Source organism: Glandiceps talaboti, chromosome 13, assembly GCF_964340395.1.
Source record: "Glandiceps talaboti chromosome 13, keGlaTala1.1, whole genome shotgun sequence".
Taxonomy (NCBI): domain Eukaryota; kingdom Metazoa; phylum Hemichordata; class Enteropneusta; family Spengelidae; genus Glandiceps; species Glandiceps talaboti.
Window position 1 is genome coordinate 4,071,590 of NC_135561.1, and position 23,997 is coordinate 4,095,586.

The 23,997-nt window shown below is 35.5% G+C and overlaps 1 protein-coding gene across 1 annotated transcript; it reads left to right on the top strand.

Annotated features, from left to right (window-relative positions):
• Positions 1–3,764: 3,764 nt before the first annotated feature.
• LOC144444687 (sodium-coupled monocarboxylate transporter 1-like) lies at positions 3,765–23,427 on the top strand. Its single transcript, XM_078134200.1, has 15 exons — positions 3,765–4,322; positions 11,914–11,982; positions 12,432–12,483; positions 12,929–12,996; positions 13,511–13,665; positions 14,054–14,194; positions 15,759–15,888; positions 16,651–16,739; positions 17,603–17,715; positions 18,919–18,986; positions 19,807–19,893; positions 20,600–20,811; positions 21,719–21,819; positions 21,933–22,063; positions 22,533–23,427. Exons 1-15 carry the CDS (start codon positions 3,978–3,980, stop codon positions 22,656–22,658), a joined length of 1,887 nt encoding a protein of 628 aa, XP_077990326.1. The 5' UTR covers positions 3,765–3,977; the 3' UTR covers positions 22,659–23,427.
• Positions 23,428–23,997: the final 570 nt, after the last annotated feature.

Sequence of the window (23,997 nt, forward strand, 5' to 3'; positions counted from 1 at the left end):
CTTTTGGAATTGACCTTTAAAAGTTCTTGTTCCTGTAGTCCCAAACAGTAATTTGAATACCATTTTTTAAAAATGAAAATACAATCTTGAGTATACTGTTTCTTTGTCTGTGATATCATCTAAATTTGTTACAAAATCATTACACCATTTCAATTAAATTCAGTACTTTCCTGATGCTGCCATCAATCAAGACATCGTTTGGGAAAATTAAGCATTGAATGACAGGGGGGTTGTGTCCTATAGCATGGTATGATCCATGTGGTAATACCAGGGGGTGTAACAACTCAAAAATTTTGTTGGTCATCAGCATGTGACTTCCTAGCATCTTGGGATATATCCAAGTATTTTCTGTAACTTTTATTAGCTCCGCTGTCAGCGAAAGCTGAAAGCGTAGCTTTAGGTATAGGTGGGTATTGAGGTATAGAGAGTAGAGTGAATCATAGGTGTCCGTCAAACTTTTATATTTTTACTATCTACTCCATAAGTGACAGTCGGAATTCTTCGATATTTGGTGTGCATGTTCCCTGGGGGGAGGCTATTCAGATTTGTTCATGCCAAGTTGATCTGTGCCATTTTCAATTTTTTATGATTTTTTTTCATAAAATGTCATTTTCATCAACTCCTTGAAAACCTCTTATTAGATTGCTTTGATATCTGGCGTGTTGATGCGCAGGGGGTAGCTTACTCAGATTTGTTAATTTCAAGTCAGCACATCCTCATTTTTATTTTTTATGATTTTTTTTTTGTAATTTGAAAAAAAAATGAATATGTTAATGAGCATAATGACCGACGCCATATTGGAAATCAGTCGACGAGACTTTAAGTAAACTGCCACTTTTCAAAAGACACTATTGACGTCAAACAAGCAATGTAATATGTGCTATAGTCATAATTCTACGCATTGGGCGCCCAAATGACAAGCGTTTGTTCGAAACAGGGTTGTAAACTTCAAATCCAATTCTGCACCCTTCTACATTATCAGCCAATCCGCAACATCCTCATTTGCATACTCTATCCTGATTCGACCAGAAGCTGAAGGTGACCTCATTCGACCGAGCGATTTTCCACAGCAAGTATCTTGAGTATCAACACAGGACGTTCTTAGTACTCACTAAAATCACACTTCAGACCCACTATAAAAGTGTGATGTTTTCAGATAACATGTAACTTGTGGTTAATTCTATATTGTCGTGCAATTTGGAATGACAGTGAACCAGAATTCAGACAACTTGCGTAAGGAAGGGCATGCCAGGCATGCGGTTGAAGTTTAAATATGGCCGACAGTTCACATGTAAAGTTAAACGACATGAACGTGTCTTGCCTTTCCAAAATGCAAATATTTGGCAAGTAAAAATAATTAAAATAATTACAACTTTAATTTGGCTTCAGACTTTGCATTATGTTTTGCGTATCTTTCCCCATTTTACATGTAAATCCGAAAAGGTTCTCTCTCATCATGTCATCAGTGTCAGTGATCATACCGCGCGGGGTAGTCCTCGGGTGCACGAGTCTGTATTACTGACTTGACTCTAAACACCGGAGGGGGAGGGACAATTGTCAGAATCGAGTCCCGAATTCCTCCGTATGCAAGCAGGACTACGTGCGGGGCTGCTTTGAGTACGAGCGAAGTGAGGCATGTTGAGGTATTTTGTTGAGAATTATAAATATTGCGAAATGTCAAGTACAAGGTTTAAATACAATGGAATGATGAAAAAAAATGGCAGAGTCTGCTGACAGGCGCCGGTCACAAAAAACACTGTGAATTAAAATCAGACGATGTACATGTATGTATTAATCGCCGACAATCCACCCGTATGCACGAGGGACTAACCCGGAAGCAAGTCGTTGTCAGCCATACGTTACAGTGGTAACATCGTCCGAGAAATCGCTGCGTTCAGAGTGTCACTGTCATTATTCACAGAATTGTTGTTTTCGAGTGAAAACCCGTCTTGAATTGTATAACTCTAACAAATGAAGACATGTCAAGTTATATTTTGAAAGTTGTATCGCTAGTTTGAGACGATTTTCTCACGTACTATAGTACTATCGAGGCTTACTTGGAAGTAGTAGGACCTTCCAGTTCATCGGGAAGTTTAGCCAGTCCGATAATTCTTTCTGGTTTAGTTTACAACACTTTTGATCACGCAGATTTTGTTGTTGTGATGAAAAGAAATTAAAAAAAGATCATTTCAACCATTTCGTTGTGTTTTCTTTGTGAAAGGTAACCGAACATGAACGAGTGTTACCACTGTAACGTATGGCTGAGAATGACTCTCTTCCGGGTACTTGAGATTGTCGCCGTACGGAAACTAAGATGGCGATTAATACATTTCTTCCCTATATATATCTACCACAACTAGAACAAGTTGAATGTTGTTGACTTTGTAAATTTGTTAGAAAATTGAAATTCAAATTGCCTCAAAATTATTTTAGATCCCTAGTTTATTTCATTCTTCATTAAAATCTTCCAGGGTTACAGCTGTAAGACACTGGAATTACTTATAGCCAACCTCAAAATCCTCTTTTTTTCTTTTTCTTGTGTGCATTTCCCAGTCATTTTTTTCTGAGATTTTGTGCAATTTTTCATAACAGTAGATTTTTGTTATAAAATGGTGACTATGGTATAAAAGTACAATACATTACCAACTTCTGTGTAAAATGTGTTTTATAGTGAGACATCATATGAAACCACTAACCACTTTATTGCATCGCTAAAACAAAACTGCATAGTGACTCGAAGAGCTGAAGACCTGAACCACTTCTACATGTCACCAAAATAAAAAATTAAATTAAAAAAAAAAACAGCGGAGCTATTCTGACCGATAGGTCGCTTGTTGTTGTTGTGATGATGATTATGTAATATTGCTGTTTGTGAAGAGAAGTTTAATGAATTTAGAGTTATGATAATTGGATTAAAAAGAAGAAAACACTAAAAGATTTATTACTTGAGTCAATTTATGTGTTTGTGACTTCAGTGTCAGTGCATCACAATAAATCTATATTAGAAGAACAATGTATACATATTCGTGACTATTTATCTGAAGGTATTGCATTATTATAATGTTCATCCAATACATATACATGCCTGCAACCTCCTATGGGCAACACTGGACCACAATCTGATTAAAATCCGATATAGATGTCGGCTAATCGTTCATTGCTATTTTACCTTCGTTATTTTGCCTGAATTGACCTTCTTGGTACATGTTTACATTTTTAGCCTGATCGCCTCCTCTAATGATTGCATTGTGATATCATATGAAACTTGAAGCTTGCATGTATAAGATTTTGGCCAATTACCCGTGCTAAAACAATTTATGCATATGATAACTCATTACACTGTTACTTGTAAAACGCTATAAAAACTATACGCATACTGCAAACAGCCGTATTTGTTGATCACGTCTCGTCACAGTTATCTAGCTGGGGGAGGGGCCAGGGGGCATTTTGAAAAAAACGAATCACTAGTGTATTTTCTTCTGAAATATCTTCATTTCGGATCGAATTTTGCAAGAAAAAATAGCGTCTTTGTGAGCATACTAGTACATGTATGTACGGTAATCCACGACAATTTATCTATCACGATGAATCATTATCGATCTGTTGACCTCGACCTCGGGCAACCAACGTAGATAAATTACATCCGGGTACGTCCTTACATAGTTTAGCGGTACAAATTTGAATGTGAAAAGCCCTTTCCCCGGCTTGACCGGACAGTGTTGTTGATTGTGTTAATGTTTAGTGTTAGTGTCACACCAGTAAACCTCGTGTATCCATCGTATTTAGGGGCGTAGTCAACATTTCATCGTGTTTGTTGTCGACCAAGTCCATCACTTACTACGAGTAGCATAGATCCCAGCAAGTCACTTTCGATTATCGCTAGTAGTATAGTATCGGCCAGAGGTTGGCATCCAGTTTAGTGTAAACCACGTTACAATCGAAACCTCGACAGCCTACCCGCATCACCGTTTATCACCATGACTCGCGAACTCCCAGAGTTCTCAATCGCCGATTATGTTGTGTGCTTGGTAATGTTGGCAATTTCCATGTGCATTGGAGTTTACCATGCATGTACCGGGGGAAAGCAGAAAACCACGGGCGAATTCCTGATGGCCGATCGTAATATGAGCCCGTGGCCAGTAGCAATGTCATTGGTAGCTAGTTTCATGTCGGCGATAACGGTGCTTGGAACTCCGGCTGAACATTACTTAAACGGGACGATGTTCTGTTACTATGGTATTGCGTACATGTTCACGATGATTTTTACAGCGGAACTATTTATGCCAGCTTACTATAGTTTGAAAATCACAAGCGCATACGAGGTAAGGAGAGCACATGTCATTGGTACCGGTTTATGATACACAGCGTTAGATTGATATACAAGTTACAAGTTACAACTGCCACAAAAACACCTGTGCGTTTGCTTGAATGAAGTTAGTTCTGAAATACGCTCTCCGATGTTTGCGATACGTACGTTAACCACTCCACTGCGTTCCCCCATCTAAAAACCCCAAGATTGTACATCGATTTTGTGCGCATAGTTTTTCGATATAAAAATCACCCATACCCATGTAAAGGTGGAAAAAAAAATTGAGTTTCCGATATTCGATAACATGGCCTCAGAAAATAGGGTAGGTAGGTAGGTACACAGGTACTCGAATCAATCTGTATGATTAAAAAAAAAAAATTTACCATACATATTTTTAAAAAAAAATCATACAGACTGGTTCGAGTACCTGTGGGTAGGTAGGTAGGTCAGGATTATATTTTATTTTATTTTATCTTTTTAAATTTTTATTTTTGAAAAAATATTGCTTTGAACCAAAAAAAAAAATTGTTCAGATCCTTTCTGTGATAGTAATGAAATCTGTACAGGCATCACTGATGGCATAAAAAACTTTAAATCACTATTATAATTCAACCTACATCTTGTCTATTGTCATTTCTTGTCTAACATTCGCTTGCCAAGAAACGGACGTTATGAGGACAGCTAAGGCTTGAGGAAATGTTGGACAGGAATTGACAATAGACAAGTCAAGTAGGTGGAACATAGTGATTTTAAAGTTTAGTTTTGTATTTTTATAGTCATTTATAGCAAGGGTATGGGTGGTATTTATAACAAAAAATCTGAATGCAGAAAATTGATGTGCAATCTCGGAGTTTTAGATATGTAACTTACTAAGAAAGTGGAGTGGTTGACATGTTGGAATGAGAGCTAAGAAAAGCTGTCGCACAATAACAAAATTAGGTAAAAATAACATTAATACAGCTGATACAAAAACAACAGGAGGTGCCTCTGATGTACTAGTATGTTCATGGTTTTATCAGTTTGTTTGTATTTGTGGAATTTAATTAATGTAACACTTATAATTAGGATCATCCTAAGCATATAGTACTCTATCCCATAGTATCAGTATTCCCTTAATCTAACACTTTTACTATAGGATCATCCTAAGCATGTAGTACTCTATCACATAGTGTCGTCAGGGGTGAACAAATCATTTTGTGAACTGGTGGTCCCCGGACCAGTGCCTTAAAAAATCCAGTTGTCCTGCTGAAAGTGGTCTCAGGTCCCGCTAATGTGAAACATTAAATCTTACCTATGAATCTGTATATTCAGACAACTTTTTAACATAGTTATTAACAGTAAGGTACTGGTCGGGCGGACCAGACAAGGTAAAATTTGTGTGGTCTGCTCAAAAAAATTGCTAGTCCCGGACCCAGGACCAGTGGATTTGTTCACCCCTGGTCGTTGATAAATTATATCATAATAATAGCAAGTGGTGGTTAAGTGTACTCCAGTAAGTACAATACTGTGAGTACCATAATAGTATGCAGCATAAACTATGCCTAAGTGTAAACTCAGTTCGTGTCCCTTTAAAGTATGGGTATGGACACAATGTGACTGAATAAATGGCTAAAGTGATTGTCAGGATATCCTGTTTGCAGATGAGTAGGTCAGGATTATATTGTGACATAATGTCCCTTCCTTCTCTGTCCTATGAACAGCAAGACATGAAACCATTGGGCAATGTCAGAATGAAGTCCCGACTTGTCCTGTCTGCAAGCATGACTAGTACTACTCAAGACTCTGAACAATTTGGCCTCTTGTATTACGTCTGTAATGCCTTATAGCCTATTAAAATCTTGGATGATGGATGTATTTACAAAATCTGATCAATTGCATTATCTTGTGGATGTAAAGATCCATGATAAAATTGCATTATCTTGTGGATGTAAAGATCCATGATAAAATCTATCACCTCCACTAATGTAGTTATTATTGTAGTGCTAGTTTTTGGAAAGTCCTTGTAAATTGATACGTGAATGTTTGAAAATACATTAAATTTTATGATCCAGTCGGCATCAGTTTGTATCCCTGTATAGAAGGCCCTTGGAGTAAAGTATAATTACTCCAAGGTAAGCCCATAGGGCTTTGTAAGTTGATTCCTTAGGTCACCTGCAGTGTATATATTTACCTCAGTCTGTATTTACCTGCAAGCGCTGATTTAGTTACAAAAGTCAGAATGGAGTCCTATGTACACTACATACATGATCAGACTCGTCTCTCTTATACCTAAATATCACTGGACATATCAAAGTTTGTGAACATCAAATGAAAGGAAATGCGAATGCCCATTTCTCAATACTTTGTGGACACAGCCTTTACAGGATCACTGACCCTGGTGACATACATAAGGAATCTCACCTGAAAAAACTCACTACCCTTGAATAATTCGATTGAAATATGACAATGGAGAGAACTGAAGAGTGAAACAGATTTGAATAGACATTGTTAAAACTCTAAACAACACCAAAAACAACTAACACGTTTTACAGTGCTAACTTTAATTGTAAGTGTGGGAAAGTCACAAACAAGTTGTGTTGTATGGGAATAACACATGTATGGTGTACAAATCTGAATGTCCTTGGAAAGTTTACATTCTGTTTGTCCCTCTTTTATATGTAGGCTCTGACTGTGACCTCATACAGGTCAGAGTTTCAGGCAGCTAGCCTCTTAGTCTTACAGGTCAGAGATTCAGGTATAGGTTAAGTTCCCTGGCCATCCCACTCTACCCCACCCTCAGGGTATTCATACAAGTGTATCCTGTATATTGACATACGTTATTTGTGCCTCGTCATACAAGCATTGCTACCTGAAGTTTAGATGAGTCACTTTTACATTGTGATTGATATCCACTAACTAATTGAGAACTCCATTTAGAGATAATAGACTTTGATATATAACAAAGTATGTGTTTTCTTTAATGATTGTGTGTATGTATGTATGTATGTATGTATGTATGTATGTATGTATGTATGTATGTATGTATGTATGTATGTATGTATGTATGTATGTATGTATGTATTCGTATGTATGTATGTATGTATGTATGTATGTATGTATGTATGTATGTGTACAAGTGTGTACATGTATGTATGTATGTATGTATGTATGTATGTATGTATGTATGTATGTATGTATGTACATGTATGTATGTATGTATGTATGTATGTATGTATGTGTGTGTGTGTGTATGTATGTATGTATGTATGTATGTATGTATGTATGTATGTATGTATGTATGTGTGTGTGTGTGTGTGTGTGTATGTATGTATCTATTCAAGGTTAAGTCAGGTCAGTATTCTTAGTAATTTGATTTGATGATAGTGTCCCGTTTTGTGTCAGTATGTGCCAACAGTATAAACCTTTGATTAGAATTTTTAAAAGTCTAGGTGCTGCCACCATAAGTAGAAACATTTGTACCTGGGAACTTGACATGTGTAGCTAGTGTCTGCTTTTGCAGCACAACAAATTTTATTTTTAGCTCTTACCTGGAAGCAAAGGTTTTTTTTGTCTTGAGTTGGTCAGCAAATTTTTCCCTTCTTTTTTTTCCAGAAATGCTCCAACCCCCCCCTCCCGAAATCAAATGATAGAGGTTTTTAAAAAGTCCTCCAGTTGCACCCTTAACGTCTTTTTCCCATGACCTTATCAACACCAGTAACCATATATTCTAGTTTTAGCTATGCATAACCTAATCTCAGAGTATTTCTTTCAAGGTAAGTCACAGTGACTGGATAACACCACAAAGGATCTATTATGTTGGCTCTCTTATGTTAAGGTTGATAGATGTCAATTGTTCTCATAACTTTTTTGTTGTTGAGTGTATTTATTTCTTTTTCACTGGCGTGGGCATATGATTTATTGTTTAAGAAGAATACTGTACAAACATTTATTTGTGGTGTCTAGGTCGCTAGTTTAAATGTGACAAAGTTGTGCATCAAGGATGTCTGCCAGGAGGGCTATTGTCCCCCTATTTGACTATGTATTTGTGTCGCTGCTTGGGGTTTTGTTTAATCGCCCTTGCCTCTAAAATTGAGTATGTCTTTTTTTCAGGGTGAAGAGTCTAACATTGGGCCCACTCTTCATTATTTTTGATTTTGCGTAGTCTAAAATGTGATCTATTGTCCTTTACCAAATCATAACTTTGTTATTAATTGCCCCATAATATTGCCTTCTTTGGGAAAAAGTACAAGAGTGGAAACTTCAATTTGCGATCCACCATTTCCTTAACTTGATATGGAACTAATATAAATGTATTTTGATCTTATAAAAACCTGTAATATGGTCTAAAATGGGGTATTGGTTTAAGTCATAAAATGGGTTCTGGGGTCTAAAATGGGGTATTGGTTTAAGTCATAAAATGGGGTCTGGGGTTGGCAGTTTTGGGTACACACCTCTACCTTAGTTGGCCACTGGTATTGCCCCCCCCCCCCCCCCCCCCCCTCTCACTGAATGTGTCATCATTGTGTAGGACCTTAGTTTACACTGCATGGCTCTCAGGGATGATCTAGTAGCCGGAGACAAGCAAAGAGAATACAGTGTTCAATGTGATGTATTTATCTAATTATGCTGTGAGTAAACTAACTTGTGTAATGATACCAGCATATGTAGTGAAAATTAAAACAAGTGAGTAGCCAGGAAGTCTCAAACATATGTCCGGCCTTTTCCTGTCAACGCCTTCTCACAATATTTATCCTATAAAATGTCATTTTTTTCCTTGGAATATTTCTAAAGGGGTGCCTAAGGCCCTATGTTGAATGAATTGATAGTAGGCCTATTACAAAATACAAATGCATGTCAAATTTATCACCATGTTTTGTTCCGCGCCATATGTCCCCGACAACGCATGTTTTTTTGAAAAGAGTGAATTTATCAACACTTGTTTCCAATGTTTGATTTTACAGGCCTGTGTTGTGTTAATATAATTGAAACATGGTCTATGCTAATATTTATGTCTATGAATATAGATTTATTTCTATGTATATATTTGTCAAACTATAATCATGATAGCAAACATAGTGTGTTTCTGAAGTTTAACATTGTACCTCCAAGTGTATGTAGCATTGGCCCATTGATGATGTCTAATTGATTAAATAAGTTGTACGACAATTTGCAAGTCTTTGAAGTGGCACAAGCTGAGTTTATAAGCTTTTTATTTAAATGAAAATACTTAAAACCTCAGGTAAGTTATTCTCTGAGTGTAATATACATCTACTATCGATGTATACCTCCTTTGAAAGTTTGATATTTACAATATCCTCTTCTGGTCATATCAGAATAGTTGATTGGATAGTATAGATTTCCTATTGTGTATATATATAATAAATTATATCAACGGATAGTGTATGAGTTGTAACTTATACCCAGTTGGAGATGAGTCAATTGCAAGTGATGGTTAAGTATACTTTGAACAGTATAAAGTAGAATACTATGGAGTGACTTTTATATAACTAGCATAAAGTACGCCCTGAAACGTATAAACACAGCTTGTGCCCCTCTAAATACCTGTATGGAGTTAATCAATACAAAGTTTTTTAACTTCTTTTTTAATGCCGATTTTTTGTTTATTTCTCACCTTTTATTTTGGGTAGTCTGATGGATTAAAAGTTGAGCCAGAAAGTGATTTGTATTGTACTGACTGGTTGCTGTCTCAGTTTTCAGATAAAAGCTATTTATGCTAATACAACACATTGTCTACTATATCAAAGGAATTGTGTGTTTGTGCAGAGACCCTACACGAAATCGTGTAGACTCTATGGTTTGTGCAACTTATGACAGAGTGCGTATTCACTTTCTAGGGAAACGTGTGACAAAATCATAAAAAAAACATTGTCATAGAAATGATTTTAAAATAACTCAGTGATACCAGTATTATACTTGTCACAGCTAAAAGGATCATACAGTTAAAATTTACTTCTTAAAGTCAATTGCCCCGCCCGTTTTCCAGAAGTACCCTGTGACCTCATTAACCATCTACCACCACACATTCTCCATGTTTAAATTTGTGCAACCCCACAAAACCGTAAAGGGAACACTGCAGACTAACCCAGTTTTCAAACATTTATTCATTGATTAGTCTAAAACCATCCACAGTGATGGGTAGACATTATTTTGATATATATCTGCTGTTATATTGGCAAGTGAACAAACATTCAAAAAATGAATTCATATATCTTTAGTAACCAAGACCATACCATAGCAACAAGAAAATTACCATGTCTATTGCAAGAGAACAAACATTTAAAAGATGAAAAGAAACATGCCTAGCAACCAAGACCATGCAAATAGCAACAGGACAATGACCATGTCTATGTCAAATATAACAGCACTGATTGATAGGCAAGTGAACAAATATTACAAATTTTGACACAGGTATGCCTTAGCAACATGTATCACAGCCATAGCAACATCAAAATCACTTGCAACCATATTAATGATGGGTATTCAAGTGATTGAACTTTCAAATTATAAATGCCTGCACTAATACGTATAGTTACAAAGACCATGCCCATAGCAAGACTCAAATAATGGTTATCTAATGCATTATTTTTCAAGTAGAAAAACAAATTAAAGTTGTTTTTTACATCTCATACTACTACTTTAAGAATGGTCTGGCACCAGACTGGCGGCCTATATACTTTGTACAAATTGCATAGACCGATATGATTCAATACACATACATTCTTCAGAGACAAAACTGGGTTGATTTATTGTGTATATCCACAGTTACTGGCCTTGTTCCATTTCGCAGTTAGTGAACTCATGTTGACTATTACTAAAGGTAGTCACAGACCATGAATTGTCAATGATGTGCATAGTGTAATCTGAGCTTTAGTTGAAAAACAAAATACACTGTGAAACTATAAAGACTGACTTTCAAATAACATGTAAATGGAGCTATAACATAATACCTTACTAGCTTTATAAAACAGGTCAGATTTTGATCTTTGTATTCCCAGGGTGTGTACCTGTTCATATGGCACAGACAATTGCAAACTAAGATATCTTAGACTAGAGTATAATACTAATACTGTAATAGGTAAATTATCCTTACTATGTATGATGTTGTGCTTAATCTTCATGCACAGCTACCCAAATCATTAGGGATGATCGCACAATGTCACACAAGCTCAACAAACCCCTCCCCTTCCCCCTCCCCCTAAATGAACGTTCTCAAGTGTGACATCAAACGTTTGTGTATGTAAATTATAGCAGTCTCACCACTATGATCATGCAATGTTACAGTAAAATATGATTGTAAACACATTAAATACTACCAGTAACCCAACACCATATTTCACATTAGAAATAAATTTTTATCAACTTATCAACATCTCAGTAGTAAACACAAAAGCTGTTATCATTGAAGGTGTGAACGTATCCAGAATTTGATTACAATGTGAAAATGACATTCAGCAATCGTACTGATACCAGACCCCCTTCCCCCCTAAACGAACTAAATTCAGACTAATTAAGATGCTATAAACATTAATCCTGTAGTCTTTCTTTTCATTTCTCACTATTTCTATTGTTTAAAATGATAAATAGTTTCTTTTTTTTTCTTACAGTATCTGGAAATTCGGTTTAAGAGTAAACTTGTCAGAATTCTTGGATGTTTAACTTTTTTGGTTCAGATGGTAAGTGTTTTACAACTTACAGCTGATTTTACAGCTGAAATGCGTACATACATGTTATCACAGAAAGGTGGTCTCAGGTGTTAGTACTAATCACTAGTACAAAATAACAATGTATCGACTTTATGGTGTTTTCAAATAATGCACTATCAGGAACACAAGAAACTCTAATTCTTATAGTGTGGAAATACAGCAAAAATCTTATGCTTAAAATTTGTAATGATAAAAAATACATAGCTATATCCACTTGAAACAAAAAAACCACAACATTTACGACAGTATATTACAACATTCCCTGGTAGTGTTCATGATAAATACTATTTTATATAATAATATTTGTAATAATTGTCTAGATAATTTCCATGGTACACATACAGTAGTCATACTCATAGACTGGGTTCTTATAGTTAATTAGTGTAATGTTACAGTAAGGTATCATTGTTTTTTTACAGATCATTTATATGGGTATTGCTGTATATGCACCGTCTTTGGCATTAAATGCTGGTAAGTATTATTGAATGCTGGTAAGTACTATTAAATGTTGGTAAGTACTATTAAACACTGGTAAGTACTATTAGATGCTGATAAGTACTATTAAATGCTGGTAGATAATAAGATGTTATTCCCCAATATATTTCTTCATTCAGCTAAGGAAAATACAAGTGACCTATGGGACTTTGTCACTATGAGTTGCTAGACAAGCAGTGACAACTCTTAGGTCATGAGTATTTTCCAGCTGAACGAAGAAAAATATTGGAGAGTAACATAATTATACCAGCGGCAGTAATATCAAAGAGAAATCGAGAGAAAGTAATGGCAATTTCGAATGCGTTGTAGAATAGGATTGATGTATAATATACAATCTAAACATCAGCATGTGGGCAATGCAGTATTGAATATTTTTGTACGAATATATTTGTTAATAACATTTTGGTGTTTTTATTGACAGTGACTAAAGTTAGTTTATGGGGTTCTATTCTGGTCTGTGGACTTGTCTGTACATTCTATACAACGATTGTAAGTCAGTGTTTATTTTATTTCATGCATAAGGCCTGTTTTTTTTTTTTTTTTTGTGTGTGTGTGTGTGTGGGTGTGTGTGTGTGTGTGTGTGTGTATGTATGTATGTATGTGTGTGTATGTATGTATCATATGTATGTATGTATGTATGTATGTGTGTGTGTGTGTATGTACATGTATGTGTGTATGTATGTATATATATATGTATGTATGTATGTATGTATGTATGTATGTATGTATGTGTGTATGTATGTGTGTATGTATGTATGTATGTATGTATGTATGTATGTATGTATGTATTACGTACGTATGTATGTATGTATGTATGTATGTATGTATGTATGTATGTATGTATGTATGTATGTATGTATGTATCTCAACATGATCACAGTCTCACTGATGTTGATATATACAAATGTAATTTAATAGCATTTGCAAGATAGACCAAATCTCCTATATCCTGCTAGATGTTGACATGGAATTGAAATACTAACACAGCATATTTTTTTTCTAGGGAGGTATGAAAGCTGTTTTGTGGGCAGACACATTTCAGCTTTTGGTGATGATTTCAGGATTCTTGGCAGTCATCATCCAGGCATCTATTGAAGTTGGTGGATGGGGTAAAGTGATGGAAATATGTAAAGAAGGAGGGCGAATTGAATTTGACAAGTTAGTAATTATTTGTAAAGTAAATGATTTTCTTCTTACATTAGATTAATTGATTGCTTGTTGATTAGCTACACCCTATCAAAGCAGAAGATCACTGATGTTTCTCTGAAATTGCAAGTAATAATAGGTGAAGTAAAATCATAAAAATCACCCTATAAAACCTGTAGTTTGAGAATGTCTCTATTTTCTGTGGCATTCCCTTTTATATATATCTTAGATATGGGAATGTGATGTCACTCCTTAGTTTAGAAAACACTGGTGTACTACACAGGCTATGTTATAGATAAAAGATACCCGCCTCATAAAATAGACTAGAAAAGATTAAATTAGAAGATATAGACTGTGTTCTTTCAAAAGAGAATTAGGTGTCACTTTAATCTTTTGATAGCTTTGATCCCGATCCCCGAGTACGACACAGTGTCTGGAGTGTTGCCGTTGGTGGTATTTTTACCTGGATGGCCATATATTCTGTCAACCAATCTCAAGTTCAACGTTATCTTACCTGCAGGACTTTCAAAGATGCCAAAATGTGAGTTAAGATTGAACTGTTTTTAGTTAGAATACACTGTTATACCGGCCTGTGAGTTAGAATACATACACTGTGTTTTGTATGTATACCTGTGAGTCAGAATACATTTGCCGTAATGGCCATATTCAAACCTAAAATGTTATTACGAAGTACTGCAGTGACATTCAAACTCACTTTTCCATTGTGTTAACATCATATAGCTCGATCACCCTCCAAATTAGTTCTAATCAGGTGGGGATGCTTAGAATCAGCGTTATCTCACAACAGTGGGAAAATTTGAAACCCAATAAAAATTTGTGCCATTTTTTCTGGCTGTATACATTACTTAATGGCCACTAGCAAAAGGCCAGCCATTTTAGGGAAATGGCAAGAGTAAAAATCCCTACATGACTTAATTCTAGGCTATGTTTATTGGTGAGTATTAGTCATTCATTTTTATAAATTAGACTAAGACTCGAAGCCCCCTTAGCGATGTAGTTTTTAGTGATAAAACTTTAAAACAGTCATGTAAAGTATTATTACTGGTCCAGTTTCTGTTATTTCAATATGTTATCATGTTTGTTTATAGATAGCTATTCATCATATGTGTATTCTAATCCCTCAGGGATTTGTGTGTTCATTATTTTAACACAAATTGTTCATATTTACTACTGGTACATTGTTATAAAAAAATTCCATATGTGTTTATAACAACAGTATTTATTAGCTGTAAGGGATGGTGTTAGGCAGCAATTCCACACATGTCACTATGAAAGCATCCATTTGAAACCAAATAGAGAACTTCACCTTGAGTGTATGTGTTTTGAGCAATTTCTCTCCATGAGTGAATTTGCCTCTTTATTAGTCAGCACACTTAGGTATATTTGTGTATGTATGTGTGTGTGTGTGTGTGTGTGTGTGTGTGTGTGTGTGTGTGTGTGTGTGTGTGTGTGTGTGTGTGTGTGTGTGTGTGTGTTTGTGTGTGTGTGTGTATGTGTGTGTGTGTATGTGTGTGTGTGTGTACATGTGTCTCTCTCTGAATGTATGTGCATGTGTGCATGCGTGAGTGAGTGAGTGAGTGAGTGAGTGAGTGAATGAGTGAAAAAGTGATAAGTGAGAGTGTTTCTGTTAATGCAAGGGAATGAGCATTCTAATTCATGTATTTTATATTGACAGTTATTGGGTGTTCAAGGGAATGAGCATTCTAATTCATGTATTTTGTATTAGTTATTGGGTATGCAAGGGAATGAGCATTCTAATTCATGTATTTTATATTGGTAGTTATTGGGTGTTCAAGGGAATGAGCATTTGAATTCATGTATTTTATATCAATTATATTGGGTATGCAAGGGAATGAGCATTCTATTGGGTATTCAAGGGAATGAGCATTCTAATTCATGTATTTTATATTGACAGTTATTGGGTATTCAGCGGAAAAAGCATTTTAATTCATGCGTTTTTCACCTCGATTTAAAACATGTAATATAAAGAAAATTATGATACATAGAGTATTACTTTTAAATATGGTTGGTATAGAATGTATGGTTTTATAACTAATATTCCTCACTGTATTATCTGTTTATAGTTCCATTTACCTGAACATACCAGGACTATGGTTAATTCTTGCTCTGGCTGCATGCTGTGGTCTTGCTATGTATGCATACTATGTAAACTGTGACCCTTTCACAGCAGGATATGTAACAGCTTCTGACCAGGTATAGTGTATATCTATGTACATTTAGATGTTATTCCCCAATATTTGTCTTCGTTCAGCCAAGGAAAATATTAGTGACCTAAGGGGCCTTTGTCACTCCTCGTCACTCGTAGTGACACACTTAGGTCATGAGTATTTTTCCAGTTGAATGAAGAAAAATATTGGGGATTAACATAAGTATACCAGCGCCAGTAATATCAAAGAAAATGTGGGGAAAGTAATGGCAGTTTTGAATAATTTGACTCATATTTCAAATACAGCAGAACCAGTGATGTAGATATTTTAATTTGATGAAAATATAATCTATATTTAAAACACATTTATAGCTGTATTGATATTGCTCTTTCTTTTCAAAACATGGAATATGACCATAACACACTAGAAATACAGAATCAGACATGATTGCACGTGTTCTCCAAATACTGACCTACCTGTCACTGGGTTTTTATTGTCACGCCACATATACATATGCAAATTAACTTTCATATACAAATTAAAGCCCCTTCCATGTAAAAAAAGAAAACATCTCAAGGCAGTGTACAACCCAATCCTAAAACGTACCTTAAAAAAACTACAGTTAAAATCACTAAAATCAGAACCCAAAACCGTGAGGGAAAAAAATGAACCAATTAATAGCTATGCGCACAAGTTTTTTTTTTCCAAAGTATTATATTGGCATTATATATAAATGAAATGTAAATGTTTACTTTTCATTGTATAAAGGAATATCTGCATAAAATTGTAATGTGATATCTTTTTTCAGTTAATGCCATTCTTTGTGATGGATATACTTGGTTTCCTACCTGGTTTACCTGGTCTCTTTGTCTCTTGTATGTTCAGTGCAGCTCTGAGGTAAGGCTTGAATAGTAACAAATGAAATATTTTATTTGCATGTATTTTGCTGAAAATATTACTTTTCTGAAGAATACAATTGGATAGAACCTTTCATTGACATTGGTTTTGCTAAAATTAAAATAAAATCTACTGGGTTCCTGGGTCATTTTACTAGGGTTCCATACCAGTGCTTTTAAGTAAAAACTCAGGTTCCTCAGTCATTTTACTGGCATTCCAAACAAAAATGTGGGATATTTTAGGAGAAAATATTCCAGTTGCACCCCTTTTTGTTACCAGGGCTCCTTATTACCTATTAAAGTTAGCAAAAAAAAATACTGACTTTACAAATGGTGACCTGGTAGGACAGAAGTTGCAATGTGAATGCTTTCATCCTATGCACTAATACAAAGGTTATAATGGAGTGTATGCTCCCTAGAAGTATAAAGTACTGTTGTGCCATTACAGGTCTGTGCTAGGGGTCATAATAAGAGATTTTAAGTGTTGTTGCAGATCTTACGAGATATGCAAATATGCTTAGCAACAACGGTTGTCAAACAAGTGATCGTGGTCAAGCTTTCACCATGGCCATGTGCAATGATGTTGAGAACAATAGTGTTGCTAAGCATTTTCAAACTTTCAGCTTGACCCCCTCAAGTGGTTGCTATGGATGCAATGGCTCGCGCGGTCTCTCATGAGATCTGCCGCGAGATGAAAAACAGCTTATTATAAAACAATTTGAACACAGAGTGGGAAATCACTATGTAAAAAGTAACATTATTATTTTTATAATTATATTGTTGAGAGTCAGATGAAAGCTGAGACTCTCGTAATGTTTTATTTGACGTCTGTGATTTTCATTTTCTCTATTTCTATGTTTCCAGCACAATATCATCTGGTTTGAACTCACTGGCAGCAGTAACAGGTGAAGATATCATCAAACAAATATGGCCAAATATGTCAGAAACCAAGTATACATGGATTACCAAAGGTTTAGGTACTGTCATTACAGGAATTTCTTGATGTAGTCTTTAGTGTCTTGAGCTCCTTGAGGAATCTTGTCACATTCCTTCATATATTCCTGTCAGGAATTCAAGGATAATTTTCCACAGAAATCAAAGAAGGGGAAATGGAGTCTTTGTGATTTAAATATATTGACATGACAATCTTCGTCGTCCTTTATCGTCTTCACTCGTCTTTACCTGGCGTAACTCGTCCTACCGGTAACGCATAATTATGATGCACTTGATATATCTGCCTTCCCTAAGTTAATTGCAAGGACTACCTCTGAATGCCCGAGTTTATCCCAGGGTCTTGCATTAGTATATATGGGTTGTCGATGGTCGAGTGGTTAGCTCTTACGTTACCTCTGCCAGGTGTCAGCTTGGTTTGATTAAATTTACCACCCTGTAAGTAAGAAGAGTGTCGTTCAGTTTGACTCTACCGAACAACGCAGTTTTTCCCAGGTACTCCGGTTTCCTCCTGCATTAACACTGAACTTTCCTCCTGTTATTGGGCAATGCCTGTTGGATGGTTAATAAATAAAAAAAATATATATTATCAGTTGAGTTGAAGGAGAACTCTGGATTTAAGAACCTGATGTGGATTAGGCCTAAAAAGAATAATTGTTTGCTTCCGGTTAAGCAACCCCACCTAATTTTCACTGCCGACCCTAAACTTTTTTTTTATGTATTCAAGAAAAAAATAATAAAATTACAAAAATTGTGAAGTCTCACGAGAATAGTGGATGCGGAAACTGACATTGACTTTATGAAGACAATATAAAACTGTTTTTCCATTCTGTAATTGTACATCTGATAGGAAGAAATAAATAACACAGAAACCATTTGGAAAACAACGGAAAACCTGAAGTAGACACCCACATGAAAAGAAATAAAATAAAATGAAAAATCTACCTACTTGACCTATTCTAAAATTGAGCATAATCTGAACCACATAATATTTTTTATTAGGCCTTCGGAGATTTATACTACTTGTACTTACATGTACAATGTCTAATCATTGGTGTAATTATAATATAATAAATATATTTTGGGGTTATCTGATTGAAAAAATGATACCCCATTTACAGCGAGCACAGCTTTAAAAGACACTTTCTAATTTATTTCCATAAAATATGAATACATAGTTAAGGACTGGGAACATGTACGGTAATAAAGTCAATTTGTTTTCTTCACAGCATTGTCCTACGGTTTACTTAGTCTTGTAATGGCATACGTTGCATCAAATATGGGATCTGTTCTACAGGTTAGTAACAAAGAAAATCAAACATTATTTGTAAAAATTCACCTTCATTTTCTGATAATTGCATGCATTATGCAAATAAAAACATTGTTACAAAATGTACAAAATGGAGATAGCTGATTTCATTCACAAGAACTACAGTAGTGTTTGTTTTCTTGATGCTTGCACTGGCGTACATATATATCTTGAATGTGATATCACTCTGTGGGTAGAGAATTGTATTTACTGGACATGATCAAGTTTAGTTATTAGGATGGTTCTACTTATTTTGGTTTCTGATATAAACGACCCTATGATAATAATTCCTTGCATTTGACCAAAATTTGTATTTAAACATCGCTCACTATGGCCAAATTAGAAAGAAAACAACTTTGTTTTCTTCACAGCATTGTCCTAAGGTTTGTTAATACGCATATGATACATGTGTAGGCAAAAATTATAGTTTATCTCTGATATTTGGAAGCTGTAGTAACTCAAATATTTCATAATTTCTTTCTGACTTGATTTCTCATTTCGTAAGTCATCCAGACTGTTGACAGTATGATTTTGAATTGAAAGTATCACCAACATGTATGCATACACTTGGTATTTGTCACCTTTTCTTTACCTTTAACCAACAAAGCAACTCATCGTACGATGAAAAACATAAAAATAAAAGGATCCACCTGCAATATTACTTTTTTCAAATCAGATTTAGTGCATTTTATACTTCATGTATTTTGTTCAATTTTCTTGTAACTTTTAATGACTTTAATTATGATCATGCTTGGATGTCTGTTAACAGTATTAGATTAACATAGCTGATTGTTTTCTTTGTTCCCAGGCCGCTTTGAGTATTTTCAGTATGCTAGGTGGTCCATTACTGGGATTGTTTTGCTTAGGACTCTTCTTTCCGTGGGCCAATTACATTGTAAGTAGATTCATTGATTATTCATACAGACTTACTGAAAAAAGTTTGTCGCTGTTAATTGTTGAAAGCATGTAAAAAGAAGTGTTTTGTTCCAAACTCAGAGCGTAACTAATATATGTACATGTAGTATTATTTGGCTAAATCACTCCTTCTTCAGCAGTTATTGTATATAGTTGTTTCCAAGGGAACGCTACGTATACAACTTCCGATCTCTCTTCCAATCTTATGTTTAGTGTTCGAGTGATGAGAGTCATTTTCAAAAGCAGTATACATGAAGATCACAGCAATTACATTTAAGACCAAAATGTTCATTAGCTTGGATAGATCAAGTTACTGACACAGATTATAACACACAAACAGTTCAAAGCAGCTGTGTTTCCATTGTTGATAAATCCCCACATGATTCACCAAGAAAGATCAGAAATGCTTTCAACATCAGATGCTACAATTCCAAGACCAATAGAGATCGATGGGCATCAAACTACCTAACATCTACACTAGGTGATTATACTGCCACCTAGTGGTCAGCTGTAACTATGGAATTTTTCATTCTTATGAGGATCTCGACCAAAACAGATCGAAAGCTCAATGCTAACAACTTTGAACTATTTGTATGTTATAACCATTGTAAATCTATTTTGTTTATGATAAAAAAACCTTTGTATTTGATATTTTTAATTTTGTAAATTCAACAATTTGATGATAGGGTGGCTGTGTAGGTTTGATAGTTGGTTTGATGACATCCATGTGGATTGGATTTGGTGCATTTATCTACCCACCAGCAAGGACAAAGTTATCCCTGTCAACAGAGGATTGTATTATCACAACTATCAATGAGAGTGATTGGACTACTAAGTATATTGATCAAACATGGCAGACAACTACTGAAAGTATGGCAGCTCTACCTCAAGATTCATAGTAAGTTGTTGGATTGATTGATTGATTGATTGATTGATCATTTGTTGGTTGGTTGAGCAAGTGAGTTAATGAGTGAGTGAGTGAGTGAGTGAGTGAGTGAGTGGGGTTGGGTGGGTGCGTGGGTAGGTGGGTGGGTAAGTGACTGAGTGAGTGAATGAGTAATTGTCAGATTGGGTGAGTGTGAGAATGTGTCCTTTGTATGTTTGTTTGTGTGTGTGTGTGTGTGTGTGTGTGTGTGAATGTGTGCTATGTATGTTTGTGTGTGTGAGAGAATGTGTGCTTTGTATGTTTGTGTGTGTGTGAGAATGTGTGCTTTGTATGTTTGTGTGTGTGTGAGAATGTGTGCTTTGTGTGCTTTGTGTGTGTGTGTGTGAATGCATGCTTTGTGTGCGTGTATGTGTGAATGTGGGCTTTGCGTATGTGTGTGTGTGTGTGTGTGAATGCGTGCTTTGTGTGTGTGTGCTTTGTGTGTGTGTGTGAATGCGTGCTTTGTGTGTGTGTTTTGTGTGTTTGTGTGTGTGTGTGAGAATGTGCTTTGTGTGTGTGTGTGAGTGCATGCTTTGTGTGTGTGTGCTTTGTGTGTGTGTGAGAATGCATGCTTTGTGTGTGTGTGTGTGAGAATGTGTGCTTTGTGTGTGTGTGTGTGAGAATGTGTGTGTGTGTGTGTGTGTGTGTGTGTGTGTGTGAATGCGTGCTTTGTGTGTGTGTGAATGCATGCTTTGTGTGTATGTGTATGTGTGTGAGTGTGTGTGTCGGTTTAAGTAAGTAAGTGAGTGAGTGACTAGTTGATTGATTGATTGATTAATTAATTGCTGTGTCATATTCTACTAATGATGAATACTACTTAATTTACAAGGCATGATAATATCTCTATATTTAGTGACAATTATTTTTGTTGTTTTATCAGCCCTTCAATATCAGTGCTCTACTCCATTTCATATATCTACTTTGGACCAGTAGCATGGTGTGTGGTGATCATTGTTGGTCTTATCACAAGTTTTATCACAGGTAAGTTAAAGTTATAAAAATATTGAAGTTGATAAGTTTTATCAAATATGAAAGATGATAAGTCTCATCAAAGGTAAGTCAAGCAGATTTAAGCTTTTCTTTGTTTCTTGTAGGTCATCAAAAACCAGAAGAATTGGATCCAAGGGTAATAACTCCTCTTGCTGATAAATGCTGCTGTTTCCTACCCAAGAAGTGGATCCAGAAATTGTACTGTGGAGTTAGGCATCATGAAATCATCAAAGAGGTATACACTATCAATATTGTAACTCTAACAAAGTTAGGCAACCTTAACTAGTGGAGTTAGGCATCACTATTGTAACTCTAACAAAATTAGGCAACCTTAACTAGTGGAGTTAGGCGTCACTATTGTAACTCTAACAAAGTTAGGCAACCTTAACTAGTGGAGTTAGGCACCACAAAGTCAAAGACCTACTTTCCACTTTTTGTAGTCACAATATAAAATGAGGGATGCTGAAAACCATGATAATAGGGGTGTTAAACTAACATATATATTTTGCATTGTCAACTCAAAACAAGACAGAGATGTTGTGATCGAGTCTTGAATGCCATGAATAATAAGTTTTAAAAGGTTCTGGCAAATACTTACTACATGCAGACAGGGACAGACTAGCTATGTTTGATAGGGATCTGGATTTGAAACTCTGGCCTGTAATGTAGGAAACTTTAATTTATGCATTTCTTTGATGTTTCAGGAAGAAACAAGTACTGAGGATGTCACTATAAAAATGATTGATGGTGTAGCAATGAAAGACCAGGCTTCTAATACAGAGGATGAACTCCCAGAGAAGAGTTCAGTGTACATTGACAGTGGAATGTAACAAAACTAGTAATTAGACAAACATAGAGATAGCCTACCTGTAGAGTTGAGGGACTAACACTAATACACTATTCCACTATCCTAACTGTAGTCTACCTGTAGACTTGAAGGACTAACACTACTACAATATTCCACTATCCTAACTGTAGCCGACCTGTAGACTTGAAGGACTATCGCTACTACACTATTTCAGCTATCCTAACTGTAGCCTACCTGTAGACTTGAAGGACTATCACTACTACACTATTCCAGCTCTCCTAACTATAGTCTACCTGTAGACTTGAAGGACTATCACTACTACACTATTCCACTATCCTAACTATAGTCTACCTGTAGACTTGAAGGACTATCACAACTACACTATTTCAGCTATCCTAACTATAGCCTACCTGTAGACTTGAAGGACTATCACTACTACACTATTCCACTATCCTAACTATAGTCTACCAGTAGACTTGAACGACTATCACTACTACACTATTCTGCTATCCTAACTGTAGTCTACCTGTAGACTTGAAGGACTATCACTACTACACTATTCTGCTATCCTAACTGTAGTCTACCTGTAGACTTGAAGGACTATCACTACTACACTATTCTGCTATCCTAACTGTAGCCTACCTGTAGTCTTGAAGGACTATCACTACTACACTATTCTGCTATCCTAACTGTAGTCTACCTGTAGACGTGAACGAATATCGCTAGTACACTATTCAGCTATCGCAACTGATTTTTTTTATTTTCGTAATCGTAGAGATGACAGTGTTATTGCAAACCAGTTACAACAAATCTATGTATCCTTTACTATGGAAACACACAAATTTCTGTTCCCATGGTAATTTTTTAATTTGAATGTAATAGTTAATTAACTGTTATTAAGCAAACTTGTTGTAAACACAGATCTCAGTTACATTTTGTACTGAAACACAAAATAGTTTATGTTAACACTACTTTTACCTACGCAAATTTTGTTTACTCACTTTGTTTACAAATCACTTCCTTTACATATAATAACAATCATTTTACACATTATTTTAGTTTCTTTTTGCAATTTATAAATTACAATGTTAGACTTTGCGTTGTTTTCAATTATTTTCTCGAGTAGAAAAACATACTAAACTTCAGTGTTTTATTTATTAGAAATACAAATTCAGTACTCATTTCTCTTCCAACTGGGGCCAATTCCAATTCAGTTTTGGGAGAGAGAAAAAAATTGCTGCAGAAAAGTTGGTCCTAGACAAACAAATGATAGTTTGCAATTATTGTAACTCCACTGACAAGATAACAATAATAGTAGAACCTAATCCTAGGCTTGTAAAGAGATCATTATTTTCAGTCGA